Here is a 16,429-nt window from a genome sequence, read left to right as displayed (position 1 = left end):
AAAGTCCGATTGATTTTGATTCTAAATTATTAGATGTTTACACCAAAATCTGTAGAATTTAAAACTCTTAGGCCGGGCGCGGTGGCTCAAGCTTGTAATCCCAGCACTTTGGGAGGCCGAGGCGGGTGGATCACAAGGTCGAGAGATCGAGACCATCCTGGTCAACATGGTGAAACCCCGTCTCTACTAAAAATACAAAGAACTAGCTGGGCGTGGCAGCGCGTGCCTGTAATCCCAGCTACTCAGGAGGCTGAGGCAGGAGAATTGCCTGAGCCCAGGAGGCGGAGGTTGCGGTGAGCCGAGATCGCGCCACTGCACTCCAGCCTGGGTAACAAGAGCGAAACTCCGTCTCAAAAAAAAAAAAAAAAAAAAAACTCTTACCTGAACAAAAAACTTTTTTTTTTTTTTTTGAGACGGAGTTTCGCTCTTGTTACCCAGTCTGGAGTGCAATGGCGCGATCTCGGCTCACCGCAACCTCCGCCTCCTGGGTTCAGGCAATTCTCCTGCCTCAGCCTCCTGAGTAACTGGGATTACAGGCACGCCCCACCACGCCCAGCTAGTTTTTTGTATTTTTAGTAGAGACGGGGTTTCACCATGTTGACCAGGATGGTCTCGATCTCTCAACCTCGTGATCCACCCGCCTCGGCCTCCCAAAGTGCTGGGATTACAGGCTTGAGCCACCACACCCGGCCCCAAAAAACTTTCTTAACAACTGCACTGTAACTTCAAAAAGTGTTTCCAGCTGCCCGGAGATCTCAGAAGGTGAGCACATCTGGCTGAGTAGGCAGGGCCTGGTCCCTCCCTGGTTCTCCCTCCAAACACACACTCTGGACTGTTTTACACATTGAGCGTATTCATTATTCTGCTGCTTTAAAGGGCTTGAAAAACCACTGACTTAGGTGGACAGGCTGCAGGGCTGGAAGTCCTCAAACAGTACCGGGCCCAACACCTCATTGTCCAGAAACAGAGGGAAACCTGGTTTCCTCCCAGAGACAGAATCCACATGGTATCTTTATTCAGGGAAGAAGCAGAAGAAAACCCTAATAACGGCTACTGACTGTAAGAAGTAACCAACCTCAGTAGGCAAATATACGTTCTAATGACTGCTGTATTATACTCATCCAACATTTCTGGTGTTTATATCTTAAAAACAAACCAATAAAACAAAACAAAAAAATTAGGATAACAGACTAAGGCCGGATGCGGTAGCTCACACCTGTAATCCCAGTACTTTGGGAGGCCGAGGTGGGAAGATCACCTGATGTTAGGAGTTCAAGACCAGCCCGGACAATACAGTGAAACCCAGTCTCTACTAATAATACGAAAATGAGCTGGGTGTGGTAGCGGGCATGTGTAGTATCAGCTGCTTGAGAGGCTGGAGCATGAGAATCGCCTGAACCCAGGAGGTGGACGTTACACTGAGCCAAGATCATGCCACTGCACTCCAGCCTGGGTAACAGAGTGAGACTCCATCTCAAGAAACAAACAAACAAAAAAACCCTAGGCAAACAGACAAGACATTACAAAGACCAATATGGAAGCAGATATTTACACATACAGTCATATATTCTGTCTACTCCACCATTTAGGAGATGGGAAATCCAGAGTTCAAGTCCAACCTACCTTAAGCAAATTCAAACTATATAATTACAAAGCAGCTTAATGATTACTCATATCACAGAACAGTTCATCAGAGCATGTGTCTACAAAGCAACATCACTCGGCATTTAAAATATAACTCATTTACAAATGTCATTTTATTTAGCTACAACCGCGGGAATGAGTTGGGGTAAAATCAGGGTATAGGAAGGACGGAGGGAGAAAGTAACAGCCCCTTTCCATTAGTGCCTGGGCTTGAGGGTTCCCAAATATTAGATGCAAAGTAAGGCCAGAGGAAGCATATGGGATGATAATCACAGTGATCTTTTTATTTTTTTTTCCCATAAAGTAATTATTCTTAACCTGCTTCCCAGGCTGGGTTTTGTAGCACTGTGGCTAAAATTTCCAGACAGAGATTAACATGAGGGTGCAATCTGAGGATATAGCATCCTGAACACACAGGAGGTGATGGACAGTGTATATCCATGGAAACAATCTGAGGGCGTGACACCCTGGACACACAGGGTCTGTGATGCCTTGGACATCCTGGACAGGCTGGAGATTTCTATTAAAGCAGTTCTTCAGATCGTTGCAAGAGCAAACGAGGCAGCAGACAGATACCTGCCTCCTTCAAAAGACCAACAGGAAGTTTGGTCTAAACTGGCCCAGTGTTCTTAGATTGAGGCATGGGGGTAGTGCAGAAAGAGCTCCTGCCAAATAGCTCTTGGGTGGCCTGGGGCCAGCATGGAAGGAGGGAGGCCCTTTGGATTCCCCACCTTCTACGTGGCTTCTCCTCGGAGTGGACATGAGGCAGACAGAGACCAGGGCTGGCATGATCAATCAGCATTTTGTGAATGGCTAAGTAGCAGAAGCAGGTAACACATTATAGTGTGTTAGAAACTAAATCCAAACCCATCCACTGAGGTTCAATTTTCTTTGGTTGTACTACCAAAAAAAAAAAATGGATGAAATAAAGAAGGGGAAGAAAAGAATAAGAAAGACAGACTGAGAGGGAGGAGAGAAAGAGTGTGGAGGGCAGGAGATGAGAGAGAAGAAAGAGAAAGGATGACTGCATCTCAAGCAGTGCTTACTCCCAGGGGTTCTACCGTGACCGCTCAGAGGATCCTGTGGGTGGAGATGGGAATGACAACTCTGCTCACTGTGAGGGACGGCAAGAGAGGTCTTGAGAAAACTTTGGTCTCTAGCATTTGGGGCCTGTTTTCCTGCTTGGCCTTTGGGAGAACGTGCTTTGGGGACATCACACGAGGTCTTGGCTCCTTGGCTGTGAATTTGGATTTGTGGTTTTGCACTTCCTGTTTCTGCAGAAGCTGCAAGGCAGCAAGATAGCGAACACTGCTGGGGTCTGGAGGGCACAGCAGGTTTTTCTCAGACAGGAGGGACCAGTGCAGGCAGCACTGCTCCGGATCAGCCAGGGATGTCCTGGCTGCTTGGGAAGGGAAGGATGGCATGTCGTTGACTGTGGGGTGTTTGGCCAGCTCACTGGGTCTCTTTTCACCTTTCCCATCTGCTGTTTTGAAGCCATATGCACAAGACACACACCCATCCTTTTCCACACTCAGCACCTTCTCTTCCGACGGTAAGAAACAGTTCTTATTCTTCTTAACCGGAACATCCAAGCCATTTGAAAGTGAAGCCTTCAGGGGAGGCAGAACCAGGAGGGCCTTGGATGTCACGGGGCCTGGGACTGACAGCCCTCTGTTGGTGCTTCCACTGGGGTTCCCAAGGGCCTTGCCCCTATTAGTGTCGGAGATGGCCCAATCTTCGGCGCACCAAACAAACTCCTTGATTTGCAGACTTTTTTTCTCTGCTCCAAAGTAGGTGGGAAAGCAGATGTTGCTAATCTCCCTGGAAGCAGTGCTGGGGCCCTGGGGGGCTGCCTGAGTCTGAGAGGGGCTGCTCTGATCCTTCTCTGGGCCCCCCTCAGTGGGAGGCTTGGTCTCGAGGCTCCCATGGGAGAGGTTAACACACACTAAGCAGTCGCTGCAGTCATCTTCCCCTACCCTGGCCTTTTTTGGTTTCTTTCTCGGCCAGATGCAGGCAGCTGGAGACACTCTTCCCCAGCCCTGGACCTGCAAATAAAGCAGCATGTTACTCCTCCAGCAGAGGGGCCCAAACTGTCCTTGATCCAATACTGGCCCCATTCCCATTTGGGCAGTCTTATGTGAAATAATACTCATTCATTCATTCATTCATTCATTTGAGACAAAGTCTTGATCTATCACGCAGGCTGGAGTGGAGTGGTGCGATCTCGGCTTACTGCAACCTCCACCTCCTAGGTTCAAGCGATTCTCCTGCCTCAGTCTCCCAAGTAGCTGGGATTACAGGCACATGCCGCCACCCCAGCTAATTTTTTATATTTTTAGTAGAGACAGGGTTTCACCATGTTAACCAGGATGGTCTCAATCTCTTGACCTCATGATCCACCCGCCTAGGCCTCCCAAAGTGCTGGGGTTACAAGCATGAGCCACTGCGCCTGGGCCATTTTTATTTATTTTTTTACTACCCTTCCCCCCACCAGCAATTTTCTTAACATTCATTCACCTTAGGAAAAAAAAAAAATTCTGGCCAGGTGCGGTGGCTCACGCCTGTAATCCCAGCACTTTGGGAGGCCAAAGCAGGTAGATCACAAGGTCTGGAATTCAAGACCAGCCTGGCCAATATGGTAAAACCCCATCTCTACTAAAAATATAAAAATTAGCTGGGCGTGGTGTTGGGTGCCTGTAATCCCGGCTACTCAGGAGGCTGAGGCAGGGGAATGGCTTGAAGCCAGGAAGTGGAGGTTACAGTGTACCAAGATTGCACCACTGCATTCCTGCACTCCAGCCTGGCAATAGAGAGACACTCTGTTTCAAACAAAACAAAACAAAAATTTTTTTAAAAAAAGAAAAAAATATTCCTTCAAAATTGTAAAGCATGAAAAAAAAAGTATAATACCTATTTTCACCTAATTACTAAACAATAAGAGTATTTGTAACAGTATTTGTTAATCCTGAATACTAGCAATGGCATTTGCTAATACTAAAACACTAAGCAAAATATTTGTAAATGGCCACTTTGATATGCTTACTAAATTTCTTTTCAAACGCACATTTAAGTTCAGAGCTAAAAATCCTTGTCAAAATCGTTGTCGGTGGGACAAGTATGAACGGTTTTCATTTAAAATAAAATTTTACTTTATTTGAAAACCGTTCATACTTGTCCCACCAACAAGGATTTTGGGCACCGCCAGTCTCTGCTTCCCATACCTGGGGAGCACTGTTGCTTGAAGGGGCTCGAGGGAGACGGAGGAGCAGAGGCAGGTCCTGGAACACAGAGGAGCCATGCATACCCAGGGACACCTACTCTCCATCCACGCCCAGAGTCTCCTGGCTGATCTCGCCAGAGAGACTACTGTTAAAATAGGGTTGCCAGATAAAAAACAGGACCACATTTTGGACATACTTATACTAATAAAATAAGTATTGTTTGTTTGGCAATCCTGTTTAATCACTGGATTAGACCAGGTTTTCTTACAGTGTTGTCTTTTTGTTGTTGTTGTTTTCTTATAGTTTTAAATATAGGGTTCTGCTACTGCTTCTAAGAATTGTATAACAGTAAGCCTGCAGACCGGGTGCAGTGGCTCAGGCCTGTAATCCCAGTACTTTGGGAGGCCAAGGCAGACACATCACTTGAGGTCAGGAGTTCAAGACCAACCTGGCCAACATGGTGAAACCCGTCTCCACTAAAAATACAAAAATTAGCTGGGCATGGTGGGCACCCTTAATCCCAGCTTCTCTGGAGGCTGAGGCAGAATCACCTGAACTCAGGAGGTAGAGGTTGCAGTGAGCCAAGATGGCACCACCGTACTCCAGCCTGGGAGACAGAGCAAGACACCAATTCAGGGGGGGAAAAAAAAAGCCCGCAGAGTTCTGAGTAGAACAGCTAGGAGAGAAGCCTCACTTCTCTCAGGGAATTCAGCACAGCTGTTAAGGAGCTCAGGATTCTGGAGTTCAGGAGACATGGATTCAAGCCCTGCCTTGGCCGTTTACTGGCTGGGTGATCTCGAGCATATTATCTTCCGAGTAACTCAATATACTCATCCACAAAGTGAGGCTGGGAATAATACTTGCCCCATATGGCTATCGAGAGGTTAGATGAATTAATGTATGCAAAGCCCTTGCTACTGTGCTGTCCACATATTAAGTGGCCATAAGTACCCGTAGCAGGCGCTGCTATTATCATCGGTAATATTGTACCTCTATTCCAGGGTTTCTACATGTCATTGATTCCATATTGTTTGGTAATATTAACTATTTTTTGCAAAAAAGAAGCTTGCACCAAAACACTGATGCACAAGAGACAGAAAAGCTGCAGCTCAGAAAGATACTCACTGCTTCTTCCCATCCAGTTCCAATAATAAACTCTTTGGCTTTTTCATCTTGTTCACGTGTAATGTCACTGATATTGAGGAGACAACAAACATGATCCTTTTCACTTCTTTCATCTGGACAAGTACAGCTTGGTTCTGTTTCTTCCGTGCATTGAATTTCATTATTTTCACTATTTTCTAAGTCAGTCTCATTTTTCTGACAGAGATCCATTACTGTGATGGTAGCTTAAAGTTTGTAACATCTTCCTGTTGTTTGAAAACATGAATGGAACTTCATTTTTAGTATTTAATTTTTTTAAAAAAAAAAAGCAGTTCAATAATCAGGCGAAATATCTTCAAGACACATTCAGAAATATGGCTGGGCTCAGTGGCTCATGCCTGTAATCCCAACACTTTGAGAGGCCAAGGCAGGCAGATCACTTTAGGTCAGGAGTTTGTGACCAGCCTGGCCAACATGGTGAAATCGTCTCTCTACTAAAAATACAAAAATTAGCTGGGCACAGTGGTGGGCGCCTATAATCCCAGCAACTCAAGAGGCTGAGGCAGGAGAATCGCTTGAACCCAGGAGGCAGAAGTTGCAGTGAGCCAAGATTGTGCCACTGCACTCCAGCCTGGGTTAGAGAGTGAGACTCAATCTCAAAAAAAAGAAAAAAGAAACAAACATTCAGGAATAGACTGAGAATACATATTATGCATTGTATTCTCAATTCATAATATGTATTGAGAATTAGAATACATCCATTGCCAACCACTGGAATTATAAAAGATAAGGCAATAAGGCAGCCAGGTGCCGTGGTTCATGCTTGTGATCCTAACACTTTGAGAGGCTGAGGCAGGCAGATCACCTGAGGTCAGGAGTTTGAGACCAGCCTGGCCAACATGGCGAAACCCCATCTCTAATAAAAATACAAAATCAGCTGGATGGGTTGTACACCCCCTGTAATCCCAGCTACTCGAGAGGTTGAGGCTTGAATCAGGGAGGCAGAGGTTGCACTGAGCTGAGGTCCTGCCACTGCACTCCAACCTGGAGGACAGGGCAAGACTCTATCTCAAAACAAAACAAAACAAAAGATGTGAAGAGACATAGGGAGAAGATAGCCATCTACAAGCCAAAGACAGCAGCCTGGAACAGAGCCTCCTCTCACAGCCCTCAGGAGGAACAAACCCTGCCAACACTTTGATTTTGGACCTTAAGAATCCAGACCTGGTCAGGCACAGTGGCTCACGCCAGTAATCCCAGCACTTTGGGAGGCCAAGATGGGCGGATCACGAGGTCAGGAGTTTGAGACCAGCCTGGCCAACATGGTGAAACTCTGTCTCTACTAAAAAATACCAAAAATTAGCGGGATGAGGTGCAGGCACCTGCACTGCCAGCTACTTGGGAGGGTGAGGCAGGAGAATCACTTGAACCCAGGAGGTAGACGTTGCAGTGAGCCGAGATTGTGCCACTGTACTTCAGCCAGGGCTACAAGAGTGAAACTCTGACTTAAAAAAAAAAAAAAGAATCCAGGCCTGTAAGATAATAAATTTCTGTTGTTTTTAAGCCACTCAGTATGTGGTATACTGTCATGATGGCTGTAGCAAAGTAAAACAGTAGGTCATGGTGATGATGGTGATAATTCTATCTGACACTAACGGAGGCTCTTCTGGGTTGAAAAATGGCACTTGGTGTTTAGAATCTAGACAAAGGGTCCGGAAACTTGTAATCCTGACCAGAGCCAAAGAGCTGAACAATTCCAGTCCATTTACTGGCTGTGTCCCTTGAGTGGTGACTTGCTTTTCTAGGTCTGTTTACTCATCTATAAAAAGGGCAAAAGCAGACCAGTCGCGGTGGCTCATGCCTATAATCCCAGCACTTTGGGAGGCCAAGGCGGGTGGTTCACAAGGTCAAGAGATCGAGACCAGCCTGGTCAACATGGTGAAACCCTGTCTCTGCTAAAAATACAAAAAAAAAAAAATTAGCTGGGCATGGTGGCATGCACCTGCAGTCCCAGCTACTCAGGAGGCTGAGGCAGGAGAATTGCTTGAACCCAGGAGGCGGAGGTTACAGCGAGCCGAGATCGCGCCATTGCACTTCAGCCTGGATAGCAAGAGCGAAACTCCGTCTCAAAAAAAAATATTTTAAAAAAAGGGCAAAAGTATGAGACCTTCCTACAGATAGGGGCTCTTCCTATGGACCCAACAGGTTGCAGAAATTAACTAGAATGCCTGAAAAGTGACCACTCTGGCTTGAGTGCTGAGGACCAGCTAGTGTCTTCTCAAGAAGTTCCTTGCTTCTGATGGGACAGAAGCCACGTGGGACACCCACTTCTTGCTTTCTCTCAGCCAAACATAACCCATACCAGAAAACTACTATTTTTCTTTTTCTGTTCAGGAAGAGATCAGTACTTCTTATAACAAATCTGTAAATCTGTTTAATTACCATTTTGGCTTTTTCACATAGGCTTAAGTTAGATGTTTGTTTGTTTGTTTGTTTGTTTTTTGACACTGAGTCTCACTCTGTTGCCCAGGCTGGAGTGCAGTAGTGTGATCTTGGCTCATAATTTTAAGTTGGAAGTTGTACCTCTGCCTCCTGGGTTCACGCAATGCTCCTGCCTCAGCCTCCCAAGTAGCTGGTTTTACAGCTGTGAGTCACCACGCCTGGCCAACATTACTTTTTTTTTTTTTTTTTTTTGAGGCAGAGTTTCACTCTTGTTACCCAGGCTGGAGTGCAATGGCGCGATTTCGGCTCACCGCAACCTCCGCCTCCTGGGTTCAGGCAATTCTCCTGCCTCAGCCTCCTGAGTAGCTGGGATTACAGGCACACGCCACCATGCCCAGCTAATTTTTTGTATTTTTAGTAGAGACGGGGTTTCACCATGTTGACCAGGATGGTCTTGATCTCTTGACCTCGTGATCCACCTGCCTTGGCCTCCCAAAGTTCTGGGATTACAGGCTTGAGCCACCGCGCCCGGCTCAACATTGCATTTTTATAAGCACTTCACTTATGCAATGAGGGTTCATAAGGAATTATATGGATTCCTTCTGACTCAAAACTAAGAATCATCCCTGAGTCAATAAACACAGTATTATTAGTCAAAAGGTCAGATTACTGCATACCAGATAACCAGATGCACCTTCAGAACACTGGTGTACTTCAGACAGGATCAAGATGCTCTGCTACTAAAAGAGAATATTGGTGGTCTTTTCCTAATTAAAAAGAAATTCAGTTAGTGGATAGAAAAGTTGTATTTTAAATTTCCCTTCTCTAAACGTACTGTCAAGTGTTGTTTTGTTTGTTTGTTTGTTTGTTTGTTTAAGATAGAGTCTTGCTCCATTGCTCAGCCTGCAGTGCAGTGGCGTGATCTTGGATCACTGAAACCTCCGTCTCCCGGAATCAAGCAGTTCTCCTGCCTTAGCCTCCTAGGTAGCTGAGATTACAAGGCACCCACCACCACGGCTGGCTAAGTTTTTTCTAACTGTCAAATTTTATTACCATTCTTGTCTTCCAGCTCATGTTAGCAGAAGACACACAGAAATGTACAAGAATTAAGAGAAGATCAAAGAAAAGAATGGATGTGTGATTCCTTGCAATTTGTATGCAGTTTTACTTTTAAGTTGGAATGCAGACATCTATATTCACATAGTATTTTCTGGTAGTAAAATTATGCCTGACTTACAGATTTGACATGAATCAAGAGTTCCTGCCATCCCATTTCTTGGCTTCCATTGAACTTTATAACCTGATTCAGTTTGAGAATCACCAGTACAAAGCATACATCAAAGCTGATACTAACGTTTTCCACCACATCAAGAAAACACAAAGATCACAGTGAAACTGTTGCCATGGGAGACGCATTTGCAGATGCAATTATAAAACTGGATGCAGAGTACAAAGCAGGAAAGCTCAAAGATGTAGGCTAAAAGGTATTAAACTCTACTATACAAGCTATTAAAGTGATTAAAAACAACATATACAAAAGAAATAGCTGACTCAGATCCAAGCCCCCAAAGTGTGTGTCTGGCTAAGCAAGAATAATAAACCCAAAGAAAAACTGATCAAAGAACTTAAGATATTTGGAAATGAAATAAAGATGGTGAATGGGAGCCTAAAAAATATAGCCTATGGAAATTTACCATAATCCAGAAAACATCTTTTCTAGTAGCATTTAAAGACAGTCACAAAAAGGAAATGATAGCCAAAGAACTGTAAAGTGGTTTATTTTCCTTTACCAATAATATGATTTGCTTCAAAATAACATGAGGTTGAGGTTAGGGAGGGAATAATGAAACCAAAGTGGTCCTGAGTCCTATTTGTTGTAGATGGGTATGGGAACATGGAGATTAACTGTACTATTCTATTTTTACGTAAGCATGAAATTTCCCATAATAAACATTTTAAAGCCATGATGTTATTGGAGAGCTTCAAGAAATGAAAAATGGAAAAATGATAGAAGCCAGGGTATGATGAATTTTGACCTTAGACCTTAAGCAAACTGAAATAAATATTTGCTTGTTGGTTTGTTTGTTTTGAGATGGAGTCTCGCTCTGTCGCTCAGGCTGGAGTGCAGTGGCACGATCTTGGCTGATTGCAACCTTGGCCTCCTGGGTTCAAGCGATTCTCCTGCCTCAGCCGCCCAAGTAGCTGCGATTACAGGCATGCACCAACATGCTTGACTGATTTTTGTATTTTTAGTAGAGACAGAGTTTCACTATGTTGGCCAGGCTGGCCTTGAACTCCTGACCTTAGGTGATCCACCCGCCTCAGCCTCCCAAAGAAATAAATGTATCAGTGAAGAGGTAACATGGTTTGTATAATTTTAAGCTGGAGTAAAGACCTTGAACAAGGATTTACGGAAAAAGAAAAAAAAAAACAACAAAACACAGGTGTACAAAAAAAAAAAGACATAACATCAGATAATAGGGTTTATAAAAGTGATTTAGAGGAATTTCAGAAATATTTGTCCAATTATTCTTAAGTCACAGTACACAAGGCCTTCTCATTGAATTTAATTAACTGCCAAAGGAACAAGTGTAAATGCAGAGAAGAACAGACACTACTATTTGGATCTGCGACACTACATTGAGATCATCCAATTTGTTAATGAACTGAGAAGTACAAAGACTATCAAATACCCCTTTGTCATACATCTGGCAAAGTCAATGCAGCTTTAACACCCTAACCAATCTATAATTTAGCATAATTTACCAACTGAATACAGCAAAACTTTTCTGTTGGGTGTTATATAAAAGTTAAAACTGAAAAGAGGGGGAGAAATCAATGTAAACTGAGGACAATAAGCGTTATTTCCTATTCACTGCCCAAAGAAAACCTATACGGATAGAGACTGCCTGACCAAGAACATAAAGAAATTTCTGAAGACCTGATAGCTGAAAAGCAGCTAAGGGGTAGCAGAAGAAATGACCATGCCATACAGCATAGAAAGAGCCATTGTATTTCTTTGTATTTTGTGTTTTAGAAGGGGTCTCACTATATTGACAGGCTGGTCTCGAACTCCTGGCCTCAAGCAATCCTCCCATTTTGGCTTCTCAATATGCTGGGATTACAGGATTGAGCCTGGCCTTTCTTTGTCTTCTTTATATTGTTTTATTTTTGGTGGTGGTGGTGGTGTTTTTTGTTTGCTTGTTTTTGTTTTTTTTTTTTTGAGACTGGGTCTTGCTCTGTCACCTAGGCTAGAGTGCAATGCAATGGTGTGATCCTGGCTCACTGAAATCTCTGACTCCTGAGTTTAAGGGATTCTCTCCTCTCAAGATTTCCAACCCTAATCCCTGAGTGAATAGGATGAAATATAACATCCACAAATACGTTATATTACATGGTAAAAGTACCTTTGCAGATGTAATTATGGTTATTAACCAGCTGACCTGAAGACAGGGAGATTATTTTGGATAATCATGGTGGGCCTAATCAAATGACATAACCTTCTAAAACAAACTTGTCTTAGCTAGCAGCAGCATAAGTAAGAGATACAAAATGAAAGAGGAATTCAAGGCATTGTTGCTGGCTTTGATGAAAGGGAGGGTCAGGAGGTCACATCCCAAGGAATGTGGATGGCATTTAGGAGCTGAGAGAAGTCCCTGGTTTACAATGAGGAAATACTTAAAGAATCTGAATTCAGCCAACACTCTGAATGATCTTGGAAGTGGGTTCTTCTCTAGGTGCCCCCAATAAGAGGCCAGCCTCTATGACTTAGGAGATCCTAAACAGAAAACACAGCAACAACAGAAAACTAATACTATAATAATTCAGCTCAAATACTTCTGCTTAAGTACTTTTTCTCTCTTTTTTCCTTCCTTTTTTTTTTGAGATGGAGTCTCGTTCTGTTGCCCAAGCTGGAGTGCAATGGCACAATCTCAGCTCACTGCATCCTCTGCCTCCCCGGTTCAAACAATTCTCCGGCCTCATCCTCCTGAGTACTTGGGACCACAGGCACCAGCCACCAAGTCTGGCTAATTTTTGTATTTTCAGTAGAGACGAGGTTTCGCCATATTGGCCAGACTGGTCTCAAACTGCTGACCTTGTAATCCACCTGCCTTGGCCTCCAGAAGTTATGGGATTACAGCCCTGAACCACTATGCCCAGTCTGCTTAAGTACTTTGAATGACTGAATGATCATAATTTTACAAGCATTTTTTTCTTTCCATTGGAAGCTCTAAAGATTTGAATGATCTCAACTTAGGTCATCCGCAGGCCTGCAAATTTTGTTCCTCAGTTCTGGGTATTCTTCTCAAATGCACCATCTGAAAACATCTGAAGACAGCTGTAATTTTCTCAGATATAAATCTCAAATTCCTCATCCTCTTAGAAATGCAAAATTACCTGTCTCTTAATATGTGGTACCTGGAACTGAAAGCAACACCTCAGAAGTGGTCTAACTAGAAGTGTCTACTTTGAAATTTGACTCCCTTTGATCTGAAATCTACATCTATTAATTAAACAAAGTTGTTATATTTCTTAAAAGGTATAACCCAATCTTTTTATTTTCTTTTTCTTTTCTTTTTGAGACAGAGCCTTGCTCTGTCACCCAGGCTGAAGTGCAGTGGCACGAACTTGGCTCACTGCAGCCTCCTGGGTTCAAGCAATTCTCCTGCCTCAGTATCTGAAGTAACTGGGATTACAGGTGCCCACCATCCCTGGCTAATTTTTGTATTCTTAGTAGAAACGGGGTTTTGCCACGTTGGCCAGGCTGGTCTCAAACTCCTGACCTCGGGTGATCTCCCGCCTCGGCCTCCCAAAATGCTGGGATTACAGGTACGAGCCCCCACACAGGTCTTATAACCCAATCTTAACACTGAGCTCAAGGTGAACCACAACTTCTAGGGTTTTTTTTCACACGAATGGCTAAAAATTCCTGTCTTCTTTACTCCATAACCATTCTGTTGATTTCCTTTTCTTTTTTCCTTTTTCTTTATTCTTTTTGTTTTAGTTAGCTGTACACTCCAAATGCATCAGATCCTGGTAAAATTTCCCCTTTTGGTTTTGGACCATTATTAAACCTACTTAAATAGTTCACAACCTAACTCTGACTTCCCAGTTTCACTATTCCTTCTTGCTTAAAGCTGCCATTAATTTGAAGAGGATACCTTCTGTATCTTCATCTATAACACAGACAAAGACATTGAGAAGGAGGATTAAGGATAATGCCCTCTGGGTATCCCTTTCACTTAGGCATTTGCTAATTAGTCAACTAGCTGCAAATTCACCTTCACCTTACTCCCTATGCAATGATCTATCCTATATTTCCAAATTCCTTCTACAGGATTACAGATCCATCAATTTAGGTAGTCTTTTTTTTTTTTTTTTTTTTTTTTTTTAAGAGGAACCTGCAAAGAGTTATAGGCGTTTACATTTACACTGATATCTCTCTCTCTCTCTCTCTCTCTCTCTCTCTCTCTCTCTCTCTCTCTCTTTCTCTTTTTAAACACCTATTGTCTAGATCAGGGATAAAGAATGCATTCTGGTGGAATGTGGTGGCTCACTCCTGTAATGCTAGAACTTTGGGAGGCCAAGGCCAGTGGATCACTTGAGTTCAGGAGTTCAAGACCAGCCTGGCCAATATGGTGAAACCCTATCTCTGCTGAAAATACAAAAATTAGCCGGGCATGGTGGCACACACCTGTAATCGCAGCTACTCGGCAGGTTGAGGCAGAAGAATTGCTTGAACTCGGGAGACAGGGTGCAGTGAGCGGAGATCACACCACTGAACTCCAGCCTGGGTAACAGAGAGAGACTAGCTCAAAAAAAAAAAAAACAAACAAAAAAAAAACAAAACACGACAACAATAACAAAACAAGAATACATTCTGAATTGTCAACTCCAAATGACTAGTAGCTACCTAGAGTGTTTTGTTGAGCATCTTATGACCTGACTACAGCAGGAAAAAGTTCTGGGGTTGATTAATTATGTCTGCTAGAAAATAAAGAGTGCCACATGTTCCCACCATAGATTCCTATACCTGGTTGACAGATTCTTCATTCATTCATGGTGGGGTAATGCTGATGGACCAGGAGAAAACAAGGCCCAGGGTATTAAACCAAAAGCAGGCTGTTGATGTCAAAAGCAGATAGATGGTAAGCTCTCAAAATTTCTTATCACCTTGCCCGAGCTTCTCATTGGCTCTGCACTGTGCCACACAACCTTATCTTCCTGGAAGCTATAGGTTTAAAGGAATCTTAAATTCCAACCAGGAAAAGATGAGTTTCTGCAAGCCTCATGTGAAGTCTGAAGGAATGTTCCTGTGGATCAGGTCCTTAACAACCTATGCTGAATGACGGGATAATCATTAGAAATACTGTTAGCCACGGTGGAAGTTAAGTTTCTTAACACAGGGCTAATTTTCACTTTATAGGAACCAGTTAAACAGGTCTTGAAGACTGGCCTGAGTATCCTGATCATTGGTAACACAGTTTCTACAGGAAGACGCGTTGGGAGTCGCATTTAGAAACACAGCCACCCAAGCTGCACAATTCGTTTATATTTCTTTCTTTCTTTCTTTCTTTTTTTTGAGACGGAGTTTCGCTCTTGTTACCCAGGCTGGAGTGCAATGGCGCAATCTCGGCTCACCGCAACCTCCGCCTCCTGGGTTCAGGCAATTCTCCAGCCTCAACCTCCCGAGTAGCTGGGATTACAGGCACGTGCCACCATGCCCAGCTAATGTTTTGTATTTTTAGTAGAGACGGGGTTTCATCATGTTGACCAGGATGGTCTCGATCTCTTGACCTCGTGATCCACCCGCCTCGGCCTCCCAAAGTGCTGGGATTACAGGCGTGAGCCACGGCGCCCGGCTCGTTTATATTTCTAAGAGTATAAATCTTATCCTCCCTGTTAATTATGTATCTATTCTGCTTATTATATGCCTACAGGTGACAGGAACCACAAATATTTCGCAGAATGGTGCCAAGGAGCGCGGTTTCTACACCATCCCTCCGGATCAAATCACATCTACTCAAATCCCAGTCTCAAACGCCTCCCTTTTTTCAACCCGTCTTCTCTATTTTCACACAGCTTATCTTCCACAGCAAAGCACAAGTCATCAAACACACGCGCTCCACCTGCAGCCCCTAAAGCCCAGGGCGCACCACACTTGGTTCCACCCCTTTCTCTAGCCCCGCCCCTTCTCGCAGGCCCCACCCCTTTCCCAAACAGCTCCACCCCTTCTTCCATGAGCCTTTTTTCCCTCATCTAGCTCTTCCCCTTCCTCCGCCAGTTCTAACCGTGCCACAAAGACGCCTGCCCTTCTTTCAAGCTATCCCATTCAGAAACGCGTCCCCGATTGCCCCTCCGAATTCCTAAGTCCTCCATCTACCCCACCCTTGAGGGGTTCCGCCCCAACGGCTACCCAGGCCCCGCCCACCAACCCGACAGTCTCTCAGGCTCCGCCCACTGCTAATCCCCAGACCCCGCCCGCCCCGGCTCCTCCCCTGACCCCGTCGGCTCCGGTGCAACGCCGGCCCTTACTTCCTCTGCCTTTCGGGTCCCTCAGTCAGACAGTCACTTCCTTTCGAACGGAGACAGAACCTGTAGCTCTGCCCTTTGGAGTGGTCCGGGGCCTTGCCCCAGCGGCGGAGAGACGGCCGCCCACACCCACCTGTGGGGCCGACCGGTTGGAAGGCCCCGCGGCCGCTAGTCAGGGCCGGCGAGCAAAGGCTATTCAAGCGGCTGCTGCCGGGCCGTTGCCCTGGGTTACAGCCGCGCTGGGGGCGGACCCGCGGGGGGGACGCAGCGGAAGTGACGTACCTCACAAAGCTGTGTGTGGGCGGGGCGTTCTCGCGGCACCTCCTACCGGCTCCGCGCCTTGCAGCCGGAATGCCGGCGACGGAGGGTCTTGGAGGGCCACACTGGAATGGGAGCAGGCTCCACGCGCAGGACCACCCGCGCCACTGCAGGGCAGGCGCGTTCCGTAGGGGCGCCCCTTTGCCTCCTAGGATGTTTAGCAGATG

The 16,429-nt window shown here is 45.0% G+C and overlaps 1 protein-coding gene across 4 annotated transcripts; it reads right to left on the bottom strand.

The window, feature by feature from the left end:
• Positions 1–588: 588 nt before the first annotated feature.
• On the bottom strand, positions 589–16,261 carry C1H16orf46 (chromosome 1 C16orf46 homolog). 4 transcript variants are annotated; one of them, XM_039480555.2, is made up of 4 exons: positions 15,948–16,261; positions 9,089–9,178; positions 5,991–6,235; positions 589–3,689 (listed from the first exon to the last, which is right to left on the bottom strand). In XM_039480555.2, exons 3-4 carry the CDS (start codon positions 6,198–6,200, stop codon positions 2,715–2,717), a joined length of 1,185 nt encoding a protein of 394 aa, XP_039336489.2. In that variant the 5' UTR covers positions 6,201–6,235; positions 9,089–9,178; positions 15,948–16,261; the 3' UTR covers positions 589–2,714. The 4 variants fall into 4 exon arrangements, with proteins under 4 accessions (XP_039336489.2, XP_039336495.2, XP_074260858.1 ...); XM_039480561.2 differs by having other exon boundaries at positions 16,078–16,261; XM_074404757.1 differs by lacking the exon at positions 9,089–9,178.
• Between the last annotated feature and the right edge of the window lie 168 nt (positions 16,262–16,429).

This window comes from Saimiri boliviensis, chromosome 1 (genome assembly GCF_048565385.1).
Source record: "Saimiri boliviensis isolate mSaiBol1 chromosome 1, mSaiBol1.pri, whole genome shotgun sequence".
NCBI classification, from domain to species: Eukaryota; Metazoa; Chordata; class Mammalia; order Primates; family Cebidae; genus Saimiri; species Saimiri boliviensis.
This window is presented reverse-complemented; position numbering and strand designations above follow the sequence as displayed.